The 18,200-nt window shown below is 41.5% G+C and overlaps 2 protein-coding genes across 2 annotated transcripts; one reads left to right on the top strand and one right to left on the bottom strand.

Moving 5' to 3' along the window:
- Positions 1-2,657: 2,657 nt before the first annotated feature.
- Positions 2,658-12,129, top strand: tnfaip8l2b (tumor necrosis factor, alpha-induced protein 8-like 2b). The gene is made up of 3 exons (XM_083989806.1): positions 2,658-2,863; positions 9,414-9,734; positions 10,831-12,129. The coding sequence occupies exons 2-3, from the start codon at positions 9,420-9,422 to the stop codon at positions 11,071-11,073; spliced, it is 558 nt and encodes a 185-aa protein (XP_083845932.1). The 5' UTR covers positions 2,658-2,863; positions 9,414-9,419; the 3' UTR covers positions 11,074-12,129.
- A 249-nt stretch (positions 12,130-12,378) lies between these two features.
- Positions 12,379-16,688, bottom strand: LOC310999393 (lysM and putative peptidoglycan-binding domain-containing protein 1-like). Its single transcript, XM_083989805.1, has 3 exons — positions 16,134-16,688; positions 13,397-13,716; positions 12,379-12,917 (listed from the first exon to the last, which is right to left on the bottom strand). The coding sequence occupies exons 1-3, from the start codon at positions 16,305-16,307 to the stop codon at positions 12,737-12,739; spliced, it is 675 nt and encodes a 224-aa protein (XP_083845931.1). The 5' UTR covers positions 16,308-16,688; the 3' UTR covers positions 12,379-12,736.
- Between the last annotated feature and the right edge of the window lie 1,512 nt (positions 16,689-18,200).

Genomic DNA, 18,200 nt, shown 5'->3' with positions numbered 1-18,200 from the left:
CTGTATGATAGTGTTCATTTATATAAAACTGTATGTACAGCCACTCAAAGTGACATGTTTTCATTTCCCTGTAATTAGGCCGTGACACTAATCTAAAGGTGGTAAGCGGTTTCAAAAAAACACTGTATTTTGATTACACCTTACATCTCTGAGCACACTCGTTTTTTGGGCTTCTGACCATGTGACCACATAAAAAAAAAGAAAAAAAAAAGAAATACTATCAGTTTCACACATGTGTTCCACAGAAGTGCAGGGAGGATGTGAGAGAATGAGCCTGGCTCGGTGCCATCTGCTGATGCTGCCATGTCTTTCTACAGCCACTAGGAGGTGACAGGATAACCACTAGTTAATGAATACATTAATTAGTTAATAAATCAGAGACTGAGAGCAATAAGCGAGTTCATTTCTGCATCCCTGAGGTCGTTCAGTTCTTAAAAAAAAAAAAAGGAAGAGCAACTAAGATGGAAGGGTTTTATATCCGATCGTGCCATGGGGAGAAAATGAAACCCTGTTAGCTTGCAATCTGATCAAATTAAATCTCTGGCCTCAACCTGAACCAGCATCTGTTCATCTCGATCTGTGCTCACCATCTATCGTGTTAACGGCTGCGAGCCGAGCGGAAAGACGCCACAAGAGCAGAAAGCAACCGAGCTTCATCAAATCCTCCGTCCACTTCAGGCTCCAGAGCTTCAGGCGCAAATTCCCTGACCTCAGTGGTTATGAGGTCGGTTATTCCTGTCTTAGTCATCTGGTGATAACACACTGCCATTATGTGAGTGACTGTATGTGTGTGTGTGTGTGTATGTGTGTGTGTGTAAGGTTAGAGACTGAAAGGTCTGTGTGATCTTTTAATGAAAGATAAGTGACATAATTGAAGTTCCTCTTATTATCTCATAACCAAAAGTGGCGAATGCGTAGTAAGCTGTGTACGGTTGCCCAGGTGAAGAGGGTGTGAGAGCTCGTTCCGGGGCGAGCGTGTGTGTGTCGCCTCACACTCCACCGACACCGTGTGCACAAACACATGCAAGCCTGCACACACACACACACGCACACACACACTCACACGCGGATATTCAGCCGAGTGCTCTCTGCCGATGTTTCCTTGTGAGATGTCATTACATGATAAAGAGGAAGCCATCAGGAAACCGCTTAAGCACTACTTCCTGTCTGTTGCCACGGTGACAGACCTCATTCTGCAGTTACAAAGTTTATCGTGACTTTACTCCAGTTAATTTCTTGCAGAAGGGCTAAAGGGAGGGAGGGGTGGAGGGGGGGGGGGTTAAAGGGACTAAACAAAGAAGCAGGTGTGTCTGGGCCAGCGCTGGACTCTGGTGGGCCGGTATCCGGTCCAGGCCGCTCCTCTTAGTCCAGCTGACCTTTAACCCCACATCTGACAACTATTAACATTTCATTGGACGGGTCTTTGTGAATGGGCCCGGGCTGCAGCCGACCGGCCTCTTTTGGTGCAGCAGCTGGTCGCCGTTCAGATTAACCTGCAGATAAAACAAGCAGCTTTTTTTTTCTTCTTTTTTTTGCATCAGGGAACACTTCCTGATTCTAAATGAATCACAAATTCATGATTCAGACTGGCAGACATGGCCGCTGCAGCTGCCAACACCGATGGCTCTGTTGTTCACCGGGTTAGATCCTGTTCTGCCCTCATCTGTGTTTATATTTCACTCAGTCACATTAGACTTCAGGGAGCTCCAAGTTTTATGTCAAGCGGCTTAAACAAAGCTTCATTCATAAAGATTGATATCGGCCTTTTGGTTTTTATTAGCCTGTGCTCTGACTACAATCAGGCTTCACCGCTCTAAAGGGAATGACTTTATGGAGTGTGTGTTTTCCACCATGATCAATTATTTATCATCAGGGATAAAAGTGCAGTGCAACTTCCGTCACTGCAGCATCAGGGTGTAAGATCTAGCCAGATTCATGTTTGTCCATTCAACTATGAAAAACACTGCTTTATCACTGCTTTACATCAAGATAACACACCTGATGTTACTGTGAAGACAGGAAGTATTCACACATATCACTTTGACTTTACTCTTCTTCCATAAATGTTATCTAAAAGGCCTCCGTGGGCTGGTAAAGGGCGTTCAGTTTCAGTTCAGTTCAGCTGTGAACACGTGTGACACACTCCTGCTCCATTCACTGTTTTGACTCGGAATAAGAGACGCACATGGAAGGGACGCTGCTGCGCTGTGCTGTGTGACACACTGACAGGAGCCGCATTCCAGCGAAGGTAGAACACAAAACCGGGGGTTAAGCCGCTCCCCTTTCAACCGGCTGCATCACTGGATTATTGCTAAATTCTTTCTGGGGGTTTTCACTTGTCAGGACAAGCAGAGGCACAACGTCAGCAGTACAGAGAGAGAGAGAGCAGGGGACAGACAGATTCACAGAGAGAGAGAGTGGTAAAAGTGTGATGAGTGAGGGCCAGAGAGGAATATACAGTACAGTGGCTCTGTGGAGTTTGAATTTGAATTTTAGAGGGAAACGCAACATAGGCTAGAGAGAGAGAGAGAGAGAGAGAGACACACACACACACACACACACACACACACACACGCACACACACAGCTGAGGGGTGTGTCATAGCAATTTAGTTCCTCAAGGAAGTACAACTCAACATTATCTTAAGACAGTGTGCTGGTGAGTGAAGCGCTGCAGGAGAGCTGCTGTTTCTTTTTTTGGGGTTTTTGGTTCGACCGCCGGTGAAGGATGAAAGGATCGTGTTAAATCAGCCGGTCCTGCGCTGTCAACCTGACACACTGAGCACAGGGAGAGAGAGAGAGAGAGAGAAAGAAAGAGAGATCTGACACGGACACGGAGGGAGGGGGACTCAGCACACACACAGGTAAGACACTTCTGCCTTGTTCAAGTGCCAGTTAAAAGACTCCTCTGGGCCCTGCTTCTTTTTATAGCTTGGGTTTTTTGTTTTCTTTTTTGTGTGTTTTGTTCTTGGAAAAATTAAGAGCGTTCAGTTCACGCACAGACTCGAGGGGATGTTTGAAACAAATTGTGCGAGTCTCCACTTCCCCATCTTGAACACGAGTTGAGAGATATGCGAGCGCAACTCGCAACTCACAACGGGTCGTGCTGGAACAAGTACAGTGACACACACACACAGATGTGGAGCCCAGCACTTGTGTTTGCACAGGCTGGCTGGTGGAGTTGCTCAACTCTAATTTCAAGACAGTTGAAGTGGACTTTCCCTCACTGACTGACTGCATGGCCTACTTTGATTTGAAGCATGTTAAGTCAGAGCCAAAGTCTGTGAAAGGTTGAGATGTCACTCACAAACACACAAGCTGTGGGCCTTTTTGCTGATGACTCCCCTACTGCGGTCTGTTTCGCTTCCCTTCAGGGCCGTCGCAGATGGGTGGCAGGCTTGAGCAACGGCAATTCAGTTGTGCAATGTTGAAAGAGAAACTGCAATATGTACTTTTGACGATTTCAAAATGCTCCCTTTTCAATTATTTAATGGAGGAAGTTATTGTTTTAAAACCCAATGTCGGTCAAATTAGCACAGTAAACTTTATCTTTATGGACTTGCAGAAGGAAATCAAACACGCCGCTGACGCCGCTGAGTTACACAAGAATCTAAAGTGCAAAAAAAAAAAACAGTTCCACAACTCGCAACGTACATACAGCGCCAGTTCAAAAACACCCAGCGGAAGTGACAATACGTGTTGGCACATTACTCATCTCACGCAACCCTGCAGTTTCACTGGCTCTACCATCCTCCTCGCTCGTTGCCAGGAGAAAATAAAAGTTTCTGTCAGGTCGATAGCACTGCCTTTGCAGCTCGGTGATGACCTTTCAACAATGGACTCCTTGTTTTCATCTGATTGACTGGCATGGCTTTTTCTTTTTCTCCTCTGGAATACTCTCATTGTTGGATCTGATCAAAGGCTGCAGGTAGAGAAAAGAGACGTATCCCTCCCTCCTCTCAGTCTCAGCAGCTACAGAACCTCAGTCAGTGAGGTTGTCCATCTGTCCAGCTTATAGTAACAAGGCCCTGCTGCCCTCTAATAACAGCACAAGGCACATTTTCATACGCTGAGCGAGTCAAAGGGGGCTTCATGAGGCCTCGGCTGAGCCCACACACGCCAAAACATGCTAGAAAGGCCAGAGACACTGACACACAGAAAGTTTTTATTAACACAAACAGAGGGACCACTTTTACTCTGAAATGCACATCCTGTGCACAAGTTCATACAAGCGCACAAACACTGCAGGCTCAACGCTGGAGTCATCTGAGGAATGCTAAATATTTACCTCTCCTTGCCTGCCTGCCTGCCTGGATGGCTCCACCAATCAGCACTCTCCCTCTGGATGTCCATTAACCTAACATGTAAAGATTCCTCAGGGCCGAGTGCGGCACCTCTGAAAACAGAATACGACCGTCTCTACACCTTCCTCTGCTCTCGTTACCAGCCATGACCATGTGGTTGGTTTTGTTTTCACCCTGTGTGTGTGTCTGTGTGTATGTGTGTGTGTGTGTGTGTGTGTGCATGTGCCCTCAGACAGCCAGCTGCAGTGGGAACTACCACAGCGCTTGTTTTGAGCGCTTTGGCAGGTGTGTCTGTGTCTGCAGACAAACATTGTCACCGCAGCAGCGCCACAACTGTGCAAGACACAGTCACATTTTAAAAGGTGTGTGTAGCTGGCATTAAAATAAAGGTCCAATTCAAAGATGGGTGCGGTCCAACACATTAGCGATGAGTAGTCAGGTCATAATAGAGGAATAATTTATAATATTCTGGCAAGATATTATCAGCATGATCAATAAAATATTAAGAAGTTACCACTGGATCCTAAGCTTTTCCTTCTGGGCATATATCCAACTATCCCATATTTACAAAGTAAAGAATCTAGATTAGTAGATATGTGTATTTTACAAGCTAATTGGAAAAACATTGATGTACCAAGAATTGGAAGAGGGATTAAAGAGATGGCATCAAACATGACACTGGAAAAGATAACGTACATTATTAAACGGAAACATCATGTTTTTGATAACATCTGGAGACCTTTTATATACGTTTTTTAAGACATTATGTTAATCTTGGTCATTTGCTTCAGCAGGAGGAGGCTCTGAGGGAGTAGAATGTCATATAATGTCCTGAGAAACACCCTTGAAATTCATCATATAATTGTTATCAGTATTTTATTTATTTGTTATTATTATTATTCCTTCCTTTTTGCTTTATTTTCAACTTATTTTTATAGTTTTAATGTTTTAGTTATTTAGCGAGGGGAAGGGAGGGAGAATAGGGAGAAAAAGTTTGCTCTGTTTCTTGCTTGTAAGAATCTCTTGCTTGATTTGCTGTAAATTGCAAAACAAAAACTAATAAACACATGCTTAAAAAAAAAAGCTAATATTTAATCCAATAATAATAATACCTTGAAAGGCACCACAGCTGATGTGATCCCATCCCCGGTTATTTTTCATTTTGTTAGATCGCAACACAGTGTGCGGGTGCTTGTCATATCCAATAGGCAGTTGGGAAGGAAACAAACACTTGAACGTGTAATGCAGTCACTCCCTGGTGTATGTCAACAACAAACTGAGGCTTAAAGGCCCTCTTCAGTCCATCTGTAGCAGAAAATTGATGCTCAACACTGAAAGCGTCCTTGATGTGACCGACCGAACGAACGAACGGCTGCATTAAAGGAAAAGTGGTTTCATGGCAATGTGCTGATTTTACACAAAAATTACATCAATGCTCTCCGTCCTCGGTGTGTATCTGCATAATATAAACAATGTAGAGGCAACAAAAAGCCAAGCGATGAGCAGTCTCCAGCTGTGGGAGTTACATTTCACTGTGTGGAACCCAGGCTGATGACTACACACTGCGCACGTCCCTCAAATCCCTGTAGCCTTTTTAGCAAATAAATGAGATTGAAGCGTGAATCTGAAATAGCTATCACGCTGCTCCACTTCCATTATCACTGTTAAGGGAAATTAATCTAATGAATGTTCTTTAATTCCCCACAGGGAACCCGAAGCTTTTGTAACAAAGCAAGCTATTAGGAATGTGACACTTGTTCAAAATGAATGGGTGTGCATGTAAAACGCAGACCTATTGAGATATCCTATAAAAAGTGACTGTTTGCTTATTATGGATGTTGCAGCTGGGACTGGGGGTGCAAGCCAGCAATGGTGGAGACTGAGTCACATCAAGTGCTGCCTATTTGCATGATATAATCGTTAATGCGACTGGACCACTTTTCCCTATTATTATTATTAGTGAGCCATGGAGTCATTAGCTCACAGTGCTGACTCTGCATCACTGAAGTTGGACAATGAGTATCCCATCATTTTAATAACACCATCTATCAAGGACAAGCAGCCATGAAAGAAACGCACTGAAGCTGGCGTCAAAAAATATATTATCGCTTATTCTAAGGATGTTTCAGTAACAAACTAACTGTTGTTTTACCCAAAGACAGACAGACCCCAGGTAAGCTGGCTTTCTGTTACTGTCCCAATGCTGATGGAATCTTCAAACAGCAGGCATGGACCTGCCTCAGCTATGCAGCCTACCTGCTTTTTTCAAATGCTTGTCCACACAAGTCATAAAAGTGGGATGCAGTTCAAAAAAAATTACATTGAAAGATGTTCAGTAACAGCTTTTTTTTTTTTATTCCGGGCCTGTTCGCACATATATGAAAATATGAGAAAATAACACAGGAAGAAGGGGAGGATACTCAGCAGTTTCAGTCACGCTGATGGAAACTAGATAATGTATGTTTTGCTTGATACTGTTGTTGTTGTTATCAAAAGATACGCTTGATTAAGGTGTGTTTGTGGTATTGGAGATATGACTACACCTATCAATTTTAATCTCTCACAAGAGTCATTACTCTGATCCTTTAAGCATATCTTTGTTATTTTGATGATGTGGGACTTTAAGACCACTTTGCTTGCCCAGCTTTTATACATATCTCTAATAAGAAGAACATCAGCTAGATAAATCCTAAATTTAGTTTTCCCTGTGTCTGTGATCCACTTGGAATCTGCCCACTGTCTTGTTAGAGATTAGGGGAAATTAAACTGAATTGAAAAGGAATTAAGTCAGACTGTGTTGACAACCAAAGATAAACAGTGGATTTTGTAGTTCTGTCATAGCGTGCTGTATGAATGCTGATGACCTCCCAGGGGGGTTCTCCATGATGGATGCTAGGTGTGGTTAAAGTCTCAGAGGAGAAATTAAAAGCCTCTGCGGAGCCTCTTCCATGGTGCTTTTCCCTTTTGGCATCATATATGCATGTCAGATACAAAAACAAACACTGCAGCTCTCCTTACAAAAAAACAGGGATTCAAAATCAGACACATTGTACTAATTTCTTTTTTTTTTTCGTCGACCGTCAAATACTTAGACTTTAAAGCAGAAGTAAGTGGAATATTTGTGTTAAAGCAGATATCAGTGGAATGTTTTTGTTAATATAAGTCCTAAATAGTCCTATTTTCCGTCAGCAATCACTTACATGAAGTATTTCAGCCTAAACACGAGTCTCTCCGTCACTCTGCTCTGCTGTAACCCGAGGAGAAAATTTTCCTTGTGGGATACAAGTGTTATCCAATGAGGAGAGAGAACGGCATGAAGGGCTGTGTGTGCAGCCAAGGGATGCGCGTGAATGTGGTGACGTAGCACGAGGACCAATTGATGCCTGACAAGGGCGGGGGCTGCTAACTCATGGTGCGTTCAAAGAAACTCGTACTTTGTGTTTTTCCTTCCTGTGAAGTCATACCAGTTCGATCTGGTACGAGTTCACGGGTCGGAAGTTACGAGTGGCCGTTATAGGGAACTTTCACAGACAACAGGATGGTAAAAACACGAGCTACGGGTTACCTGGAACGCTACCAAGTCGTAGTTGTGACTTGAAGCTGTAACTTACGGTTTCAAAAGCCTGCCTTGAACGCAGCATTAGCCGAAACGGCCGTGAAGCTGATATCTGCTTTAATACAAGTCTTAAATAGTTATATCTTCCGATGGCAATCACTTACATAGAGTGTTTGGTCTGAAACACGGGTCTGTCAGTCACTCTGCTCTGCTGTAAGCCGAGGAGAAAACTTTCCTTGTATCCTACAACCTTTATCCATTGAGGAGAGAGAACGGCATAAAGGGGCGGTCCTCTCTGTGTGTGCAGCCAAGGGATGCGTGTGAATGTGGTGACGTAGGGACGAGGGCGGGGACTGCTAACTCCATCGGCTGACAAGAAGTTAGCCAAAACCACCGGATTGCTTACTTCTGCTTTAATTATTAATTAAGGCAATAATGGAATGTATTTAAGTGATGTCATTATGGATGGAAATGTGAGAGACTGGAGGGTCGTCACTTCAAACCCCAGATGATCTTGGAACACTGGATAAGAGAGGTGAACATGTGTTGTCCTCTCTAGCCGCCAAAACAAACTGTCCGTCCTTGAACATGGCACTTAACCTCCACTCCACTAGAGAAACTCACTGTCTGCCGGGGGAAAAAACAGGCCGAGGTGGTGCTGAATGGTGTGAATCTGTTGTTCCTCCTCTTATTTTGAGTAAATCGCTGTAGTTTATAAGTGAAGTGGGCGGCCATCATTATTTTATGATTTTACGTTATTCAGTACTTTTATTTTCATTCATGCACCCTTTTCCTATTCTTTGACTATTGATGCCCCAGATTTACTGTAATCTGGTGTAATTTAGGGACAGTGGCAGAAAATGATTTGTGGCTACAGGAAAAGAAAAGTCTAAAACTAAACAGATTCACTGACCAGTCACTCCACTAACAGAGAATGGAATGGTATTATGAGAAGTTCACAGGTGTCATGTTCAGTGAGTGAAGCGCTTTAAGTCCTAATGATTAAGCTTCCACTACTGCTGGAAACTACACATTTATTGATCGACAAAATGCTTATCTGGATAATACACTGCAAAAACTCAAAATCTTTCCAAGAATATTTGTGTCATTTCTTGTCAAAATGTCTCATTTCTGGTCAAAACTCATCCCTTTCCATTTAAAATAAGACTCATCACAAGAAATTAACTTGTTTTTAGATCATTTTCACTTGAAATAAGTAGAAAAATCTGCCAGTGAAAGCAAGTTGTTTGTGCTTGTAATAAGGAAGAAAAACTTGCCCCACTATGAGATTATTTTAAGTGAAAATATGTTTGAAAGAAGGAAAAAGTGTCTAAAAACAAGCTGCTTTTTAATGTGATGAGTCTTATTTTAAGTAGAATGAGATTTGATTAGACTAGAAATGACATTTTGACTAAAAATAAGACAAATATTCTTGGTAAGATATTTGATTTTTTGCAGTGTAAAAGTGTTGAATATTATTTGGTATTTCTATATCAACATTGTTGTTAAAATGCTGTAACGTTGAAATGCCTTTGCCTCTCTCTGACCCTTTAGCCAACCATGGACTTCAGTTCCAAGGACATGGCCATGAAGGCACAGAAGAAGATTCTCAGTACCATGGCCACCAAGAGCTCTGTGCAAATGTTCATCGATGACACCACCAGTGAGATCCTGGATGAACTCTACCGCATCTCCAAAGAGTACTCTGGCAATAAATCGGAATCTCAGAAAGTCATCAAAGACCTGATCAAGATCGCGGTGAAGGTCGGCGTGCTGTTCAGAAACAACCGTTTCAGCAAAGAAGAGTTGGCAATTGCCCAAGAGTTTAAGAAAAAGTTGCACATGGGGGCAATGACAGCCATCAGCTTCTATGAGGTAAGTTTACATCAATCAACTCTCTAATGCAGTGGTTCTCAAGCATTTTTACATCAAGGACCCCTAAATTGACACAAATTAGACCATGGACCCCCATTGGACAAAATTTTGAAGCAAACACTAGAAATACACAAATATTTGTTCCGAGACTGAATAAAGTTTTGTAAATCCAAATTAGGGCCAATTTTTGGAAATATTATACATTTCTGGAAAAAAAAATTCTAGAAAGAAGTGGTAAAATTCTCAAAAAAAAAGTTTTTTTAAAAAAAGGAAAACAATTTCTAGAAAAAAAAGTGGTAAAATCTTCTCGGAAAAAAAAGTTAAAAAAAAAAAAAAAAACTAGAAAAAGTGGTAAAATTTCTAAAATAAAAAAAAAGAATTCTCAAAAAAAAAAAAAGTTTAACAATTCTAGAAAAAAATTTAAAATTTCAAGAAAAAGGTGGGGACCCCCTTGAACCCTCTCAAGGACCCCTGGGGGTCCCTGGACCCCACGTTGAGAACCACTGCTCTAATGTACAAGGTGTGAGTAGACTTAAGTTCTTGTTATTCAAGGATCTGAAACTAACTAAATTAGGGACAGAAAATAATGTAGGAATAAGGACACCAGTAAACTGTTACAGACAGAATGCCCAGTTATTAAAGTAAATTTGATGAACAGTAGTACACAGCCAATATAAGGCATTTCAACACTGTATTCAAGTGTCAACATGTTCTATATAAGGCTCAAACCTCCACTGAAGTTCTTGGTGGTTTTATTTTGTTAAATTCTACACATCTCACTGACTCTAATTTACTTGCCTGTTTCCATCTCCACTTTCATATCGTGTGACACAGAACTAAAATAGGTTTGTATCACACTCTGGTTTTTATATCTACATCAAAATGAAAACTGCAACAAAGCTTTTGATTGCAACAAGTTCCAGCCTCTGAAAACTGTATATAGCCGTCTGCATTTAAATATTCTATTTCTTTTCTTTTCAAGGACATGCAGATGGCCAAATATAGGGCCTTATTTTTCTGCTTCTGCATTACTTGTATTGACAGTCCCATGTATGCAATGTAAAGTGTCACACTCAATCGGTTTTCTGATACGCAGGTGGACTTCACCTTTGACAAGGGAGTGATGTCAGAACTCCTGACGGGCTGCAGAGATCTGCTGCTGAAGCTGGTCAACACCCACCTCACGCCTAAATCCCACGGTCGCATCAACCACGTCTTCAACCATTACTCCGACGCTGAGCTCTTGACCAAACTGTACGACCCCAGCGGCCCCTTCCGACCAAACCTCACCAAGATCTGCAAAGGACTCAACAAACTGGTGGAAGATGGCACAATATGACGGAAAAGCGACAAAAATGTCAAGTCAGACACTGGGAGAACTTAAAAGGCACGCCACCGAAAGACTGGACTGTTGGAGAAAATTGGTCTTACTGCTGCTGAGGACCGGCAACGTAAAGACGAGACGATTTGAGAACAAAACTGCTGCCCCGTTGTTCTCAAAGAACATGTGGGATAAAAACTAAAGTTGGTTGAGTCATTCCTCAAGTTTTTTTTTTATGTTTAGAGGTGATATATACTGTAAATGGTGATCTATACTTGTCTTTTCAGACAAAGTTCACAGAAACCAAGCTTGAATATAAACTGGTTTATATCTGCTGTTCTATTACATCATCAAATGTCATTCAATGTTTAATATTTGAAATGTTTTATTCATAACTACTGATGTTATGTATTATAGAGAGGAGTGAAATAGCCACAGAGACTGCATAAAGCGAACAGGCCGGGGAACAATGCCACTCTAGTACAGCACTGCCATCTAGTGGTCAAAATCATGCATCAGCAACTTGATGCCATGTATTTACTGAAACATCCAGAAAGACAATGCAGCCAATAATAAAAGCAACTAGCCTCAGAGGACAATTACTCGTGCCATTACTTTGCAGTTTCAAAACATGTTTCAAAGCATCACCAGGCTTACATGGTGTTGACTATGCAAACTTCAACGTTAATCCTATAATTCATGTTTTTCTGAGAAATGGCTCACAGTCACTGGCTGACATGTTATTCTTTGGTTTTCTGTGATAAAGCCACTGAATTTCAGCAAACAAGAGAAAGTCCAGTCGACTCATTACAGTCAAATACTGTAATATCTGCAAAGTGATGTTATGTTGTGCAAAAGTATATTACAGTTGCTGTTTTTAAAGTTCAAGTACTGATGAGAGTTACCTTTCTGAGGGCCACGAGGTCTCAGCCCAATAAGAAGTGTGGACAAAAATATTTAGACCTGAACCTTAACATGGGATCAAAACTTTTTTTTATTTTCAAATGAACTATAAACAACTTAAATGAATCAACATTCCCAATACAACAAATAAAAAATATTGCTGTCAAAATATATTCTATGAAATACGTCTCTTTTTTAAAAAACTTTGGCTACATGGAAATTTTAATTCCTCAGCAGACAGACAGGGACCCATTTATGAGCCATTTTGTGCTCTCAATATTAGAGTGAACATGTATTATATATTTTAGGTAACATGGATAAGGGGTTTCAGTTGGAAAACTTGGCCATCTTTGTGTTAGCAGGCTGTGAGGTAGCATCACACAAACCACATGTTGCCCATACGACCGACTGGACAGTCATATGACTAACAACATGTGACTGCAAATTCTCATTTTTAGCATTTCAGGCTATTTCGTACATAAAGCTTTTAAAAACACAGTTATGGGCTGCACGAGGAACCTATACTGTAGTATATCTCAATAAATACACAAGACTAAAAAACAGTGGAACATTAAATTAAAAAGACTTGTTAAAAGACATAACTTCCCATTACAACATCTATATTAAATGGTACTAGACCATACAGCAGCACGGGGATCACAACAAACCTATTCCTTTATCTGTAATGCCCTTTTCCAGGAGGTCCAACCCAGTCACATGGCTTTCTGGGAAAGTTTTTTACCGTAATTTTCGAACGTACGAGAGGAGAAATGACACGTCACAGCTCGAAGATCTCATCTTCTCTGTCTCTCAGTTTCTTGGTGAGTTTGGTGACAGTGAGGGGTACTGCCTGCTGCTGCTGCTGCTGCATCCTGGAAGATGAAATGACACTCTGGCACCGTGTGAGAGGCCGCCGGTCCGATACCCTGCTGGCGCACGCCGTTTCTAGGGCGGCAACCCTGTGAAGAGGAAACGGATGAGACGATGCAGTTAGTCTAAAGACTTGATATGATACACAAAATTAGTCTCCTCAAAAACAAGGAAGCCTCATTCGCCTACAACTCAAAAACCAATGCAGGATGTGGTTCGTATGAACAGCAGTCAGAATCTGGCTATACGTTTCCCTCAATATGAGCAATTGTAATGCAAACTGCTACGGATGTCATTTCTAGCAGGTACACTTGAAAATATTTGCCAAGTCTATTCTGGCCACAACAAACACAGTGAGATATCACATACATCACAAATGTTGAGTGGATTCATGCCTGGTGGAAACTGCACAATGTTATCTTGTAAGCCAGACTTGCATATATTCAGTTAGCCAGTACTTTTTTTTACATGGCAGCCAAATAACAAGCCTTTGGGATTCTGTCAGGGAATGACTGTGTCTGAACAACACAGTGTAAACAAGCAAACAGTGGAGGCCATGCAAGCATACCGTTTCTCTGCTTCCTCGCACCCTTTGACAGCGGCCTGCTTGGACTGGTTTATCAAGTCATCCAACCTTTTCAAAAAATCCACAGGAGTCAGGTCCGATGCCCTTTCTCCGCCGCCGTCTTGTTTATTCTCAGATGAGCTCCCTGTGTGCCCGTTTTGTGGCGGCGCGCAGCCAGCATTGTCTTTTTCATCATCCTGTCCTGCCAAATCCAGCCCGTTACTGCGGTCATCCAAGTCCGACAGCACAGGGATAGATAGAGATTTCTTCAGGAATATGGAATCATTGGTGTACAGTCTGTTTGCCCTTTTGATTTGCTCCATCTGCAAGAGAATGAAATCATCAGCCTTTTGTAAACTTCTTTGAAGCTGTTCTAACCTCATTCTAAAAACACTTGATACGTTTTGCTTGATTTTACAAAAATCACGCACAGCATTCAGACCATCTTTTTACCCATTGATGTTTTCCTCAGATGCCCTTAACTCACTGAATAACCACTAAAACGGAAGGGCTATCCTGCATTAGATCTCACATGGCCTACTGATATTTAATGTAGTGAGTGGTGACCCTTTGTTGTCACCTTGACTCCACCATACTGATGGAAGAAAGAATACAATGTTAACAATTATGAAAAACAATAAAAAATTAAATTACTGGCATTGGCATTTTTAGATAGATAGATAGATGGATCAGAATCAGAGTTTATTTGTCATTGTACAACAGCACAACGAGATTAAAAGCTAAACCTTAAAGTGCATCACACACAGAAACAAGACAGACAATAACAGTACCGCAACGCATCAGTGCCGACATTCAGTTGTACAGCAATCAACAACATGAGTATGCATATGGATAAAGTGGTAAGTCCAAGTGCATTGTGCTAGCAGGGTAAAATATGAGGGTAAAATATAAAAGTAAATGGATAGATAGATAGATAGATAGATAGATAGATAGATAGATAGATAGATAGATAGATAGATAGATAGATAGATAGATAGATAGATAGATAGATAGATAGATAGATAGATAGATAGATAGATAGAGTACGAAAAGTATTCAGACCCCTTTACATTTTTCACTCTTTGTTTCATTGCAGCCATTTGCTAAAATCAAAAAAGTTGCTTTTATTTCTCATTAATGTACACTCAGCACCCCTCAGCACAAAAAACAGAAATGTAGAAATTTTTGCAAATTTATTAAAAAAGAAAAACTGAAATATCACATGGTCATAAGTAACCCTTTGCTGTGACACTCATATTTAACTTGCATGCTGTCCATTTCTTCTGATCCTCCTTGAGATGGTTCTACTCCTTCATTGGAGGTTACAAAAGAATTTCTGCAGCACTCAAGGTTCCTAAGAGCACAGTGGCCTCCATAATCCTTAAATGGAAGAAGTTTGGGACGACCAGAACTCTTCCTAGACCTGGCCGTCCAGCCAAACTGAGCAATCGTGGGAGAAGAGCCTTGGTGAGAGAGGTAAAGAAGAACCCAAAGATCACTGTGGCTGAGCTCCAGAGATGCAGTGGGGAGATGGGAGAAAGTTCCACAAAGTCAACTATCACTGCAGCCCTTTGTATTGGGCAGGTGATGAGCAGTGCCTGGTTTTCTCCACACATACCGCTTAGAATTAATGCCAAAAAGTTCAATCTTCGTCTCATCAGACCAGAGAATCCTATTTCTCATAGTCTGGGAGTCCTTCATGTGTTTTTTGGCAAACTCTATGCGGGCTTTCATATGTCTTGCACTGAGGAGAAGCTTCCGTCGGGCCACTCTGCCATAAAGCCTCGACTGGTGGAGGGCTGCAGTGATAGTTGACTTTGTGGAACTTTCTCCCATCTCCCCACTGCATCTCTGGAGCTCAGCCACAGTGATCTTTGGGTTCTTCTTTACCTCTCTCACCAAGGCTCTTCTCCCACGATTGCTCAGTTTGGCCAGGTCTAGGAAGAGTTCTGGTCGTCCCAAACTTCTTCCATTTAAGGATTATGGAGGCCACTGTGCTCTTAGGAACCTTGAGTGCTGCAGAAATTCTTTTGTAACCTCCAATGAAGGAGTAGAACCATCTCAAGGAGGATCAGAAGAAATGGACAGCATGCAAGTTAAATATGAGTGTCACCGCAAAGGGTTACTTATGACCATGTGATATTTCACTTTTTCTTTTTTAATAAATTTGCAAAAATTTCTACATTTCTGTTTTTTCTGTCAAGATGGGGTGCTGAGTGTACATTAATGAGAAATAAAAGCAACTTTTTTGATTTTAGCAAATGGCTGCAATGAAACAAAGAGTGAAAAATTTAAAGGGGTCTGAATACTTTCCGTACCCACTGTAGATCATAGATTTTATTGTCAGTACACACTTTGGGGTGCCCAACCCAAAAACTAGTATTATCATTATTATGAATGGGAATAGTTGTAACTTAGTATTTTAATGAATGAATCTGTTAAAACCAATGTTGCAGACTACTGCCTCATGGTTAATGGAGGGAAAAAAAACTGTACAAATAAGGAGCTGAAAGCATCAAGCATTTGACAATCAAAAAAACAGACCAACAATCGATTGTCGACGGGTCAATTTATCAACTAATTGTCATCAGGTTCATATAATTATTTTTACACACCCCAATATTGCAAAACAGATTAGCTCTACAACACTGTGCATAATATAAAAGGTTTTAAAAAATCACGGATAAAAGACAAGATAAGGAACTAAAGCTGTTGTAGGAGTAACTATTAAAATACTTACAGACACTCCATATTTCAGGGCCAGGCCTTGTAGTGTCTCCCCTGGCTGAATTGTGTGTTCAACGCGTCTCTGGTGAACCGGAGACAGCGGAGACCGGACCAAGCTGCCGTAAGATCTGGTGCGGCTCCCGCGGAGCAGGCCGTTCCCGTCGGTCGGCGCTCGTTTCCCGGACATGGTCACCCAGCAGTCAGGCTAGCATCGACTCCGCACACGGCCGAGCATATATAGGTTTACCAGCAATGTTCAAAGGCTGTTCACATCCTGAGAGCACACGTTACTGAACCTAACGATGTGTTACAGCGACACACTAGCAGCTTAGTTAGCCTACTAGCTAGCTAGTCATCAACTTAATTAACGTTGACGCAAATACGTTCCTTTTTCGGCTTTCAAGCTGAGCTAGACTGTTTCCAGCATTGTGTGTCGGGTTCCTGTCACTACTCATCACAGTAACTCCCCAAATTTAAAACTTAATCTGCGCCATTTCCCAAACAAACTTGCAAAAAGTTGCTCAGAAAGTTGTAAACATTGTTTTCATGGCTCCTGCCTGCGATCAGCTGCCTGCTACCATGTGTTGCCATGGCTGCCGTGTGGGAGTGCCGAGTCGCTGGCGATGCGTTCACTGTTATTGGAAGAAGCAACACGCAACCAAAGCCTTCACAATCAGTGGTTTAAAACTCAGTGACACACAGAGGTTCCCGCTAATTCTACGGTTTTCTGCACGTTATATGCGTATATTAATAAAGTTACCAGTAATGTTTATCACAGCCAATGTTTAAAGGTACTCTGAACTTAATATTCAGATCAAATTGACAAAAACAGTACGCAATTGAGCTTAGTCATATTGTAATTATTGTGCGCAGTAACCCAAAACAAAGAAACAAAAAACATCAATGGTAATAATAACCAATCGTTGAGGTGGAGGCAACACACTTCATTAAACTAGCCTGAATGGCGTTTTACAAATGGCCATTGTCCAATTTCCTCGATTCACATGAACGCCACATCACTTTCAGGATTAGGTTCCTGCAGAGCGATATCGCTCTGGGTTCCTGTTGTTGAGAAGTTCCTAGTGGAACTGTCTGAACAAATCTCCTCCTATTATGTGCTGTAAAAATGTATGATCTATGTAAACTTTACAAAATATTCACTGAATAAGTATTTTCTTTTTTCCTGTCTTACTGTCAACCCCTTGCCTGTTTATGATTGTATACACTTATGTGTACTCATTCGATCTTGTGTTGTTGTCAATAAAAAATAATAGCCTAATAAAAAAAAGAGAGAAGGTCCTAGGTGAATAGCTATCCTGCCATCGTCATTTACTTTTTGATTGTCTTTTATAGGGGAAGGTGATGAGTCAGGTGAACATTTGGTAACAGACTTCAGAATGAGAAAATGCAAATTGCTGTCGTTGGCTTGCTGCGAGCAAGTAGTTTGTGTAAAAACAAACAAAAACAAATGGAATCAAACGCGTGACTATGCGCTGGATACTGTCTTGATTCAACAGGGTAGAAGATAGAAGAAGATAGGCTATTTTGTCCAATTTTATTCCAGAGTAGTTACTGTATGCAGAATGGAAGGTGGTATAGTGATGTTTCTACATGGGGGTCTTCAGACTTAAAAGATGGTAAACACATAGTGACATTTGGTTTTATACAGTTGACATAGCCTACTAACAGTCTACCCATTGTTTCCCTGTGCCTAACCTACGTAAGTGGGTTGAGACTTTTTCCTCCTTCTCCACCTATTCCTCCCCTCTTCTCCATCCCTCCCCCCTTCTTCTTCCTCTTTTCCACATAAATGATTGGAACATTAGCAGTGTCCTGTGGTCCATATCTTGTAGCCTCTGCAGTCTTAATGATGATATTGCTGGGGCTTAAACTTACTCTCAACATCTCTTTCATATGGCAGAAGAGGAAAACTTTTTTTTTTTTTTTGCTTAGTGGCTTCAAGCCTGGTCACAGTGTAATGGACTGGATTTGGTTTTTTCAAGAGTGGCTGTTTCCTGCTTTTATGATGTGCGATGATTGTAGCTACGTATGGCCAGAATACCACTGTGATGGGGAGTTA

Source organism: Trachurus trachurus (genome assembly GCF_905171665.1).
Source record: "Trachurus trachurus genome assembly, chromosome: 16".
NCBI classification, from domain to species: Eukaryota; Metazoa; Chordata; class Actinopteri; order Carangiformes; family Carangidae; genus Trachurus; species Trachurus trachurus.
This window is presented reverse-complemented; position numbering and strand designations above follow the sequence as displayed.

Excerpts from the sequence above, each read along its gene's own strand:
- tnfaip8l2b (XM_083989806.1), top strand. The coding sequence starts at position 9,420 with ATGGACTTCAGTTCCAAGGACATGGCCATGAAGGCACAGAAGAAGATT. Across the intron at positions 9,735-10,830 it reads CAGCCATCAGCTTCTATGAG|GTGGACTTCACCTTTGACAA; the intron begins GTAAGTTTACAT and ends TCTGATACGCAG.
- LOC310999393 (XM_083989805.1), bottom strand. The coding sequence starts at position 16,307 with ATGTCCGGGAAACGAGCGCCGACCGACGGGAACGGCCTGCTCCGCGGG. Across the intron at positions 13,717-16,133 it reads CCCTGAAATATGGAGTGTCT|ATGGAGCAAATCAAAAGGGC; the intron begins GTAAGTATTTTA and ends ATTCTCTTGCAG. Across the intron at positions 12,918-13,396 it reads TGCGAGGAAGCAGAGAAACG|GGTTGCCGCCCTAGAAACGG; the intron begins GTATGCTTGCAT and ends TCCTCTTCACAG.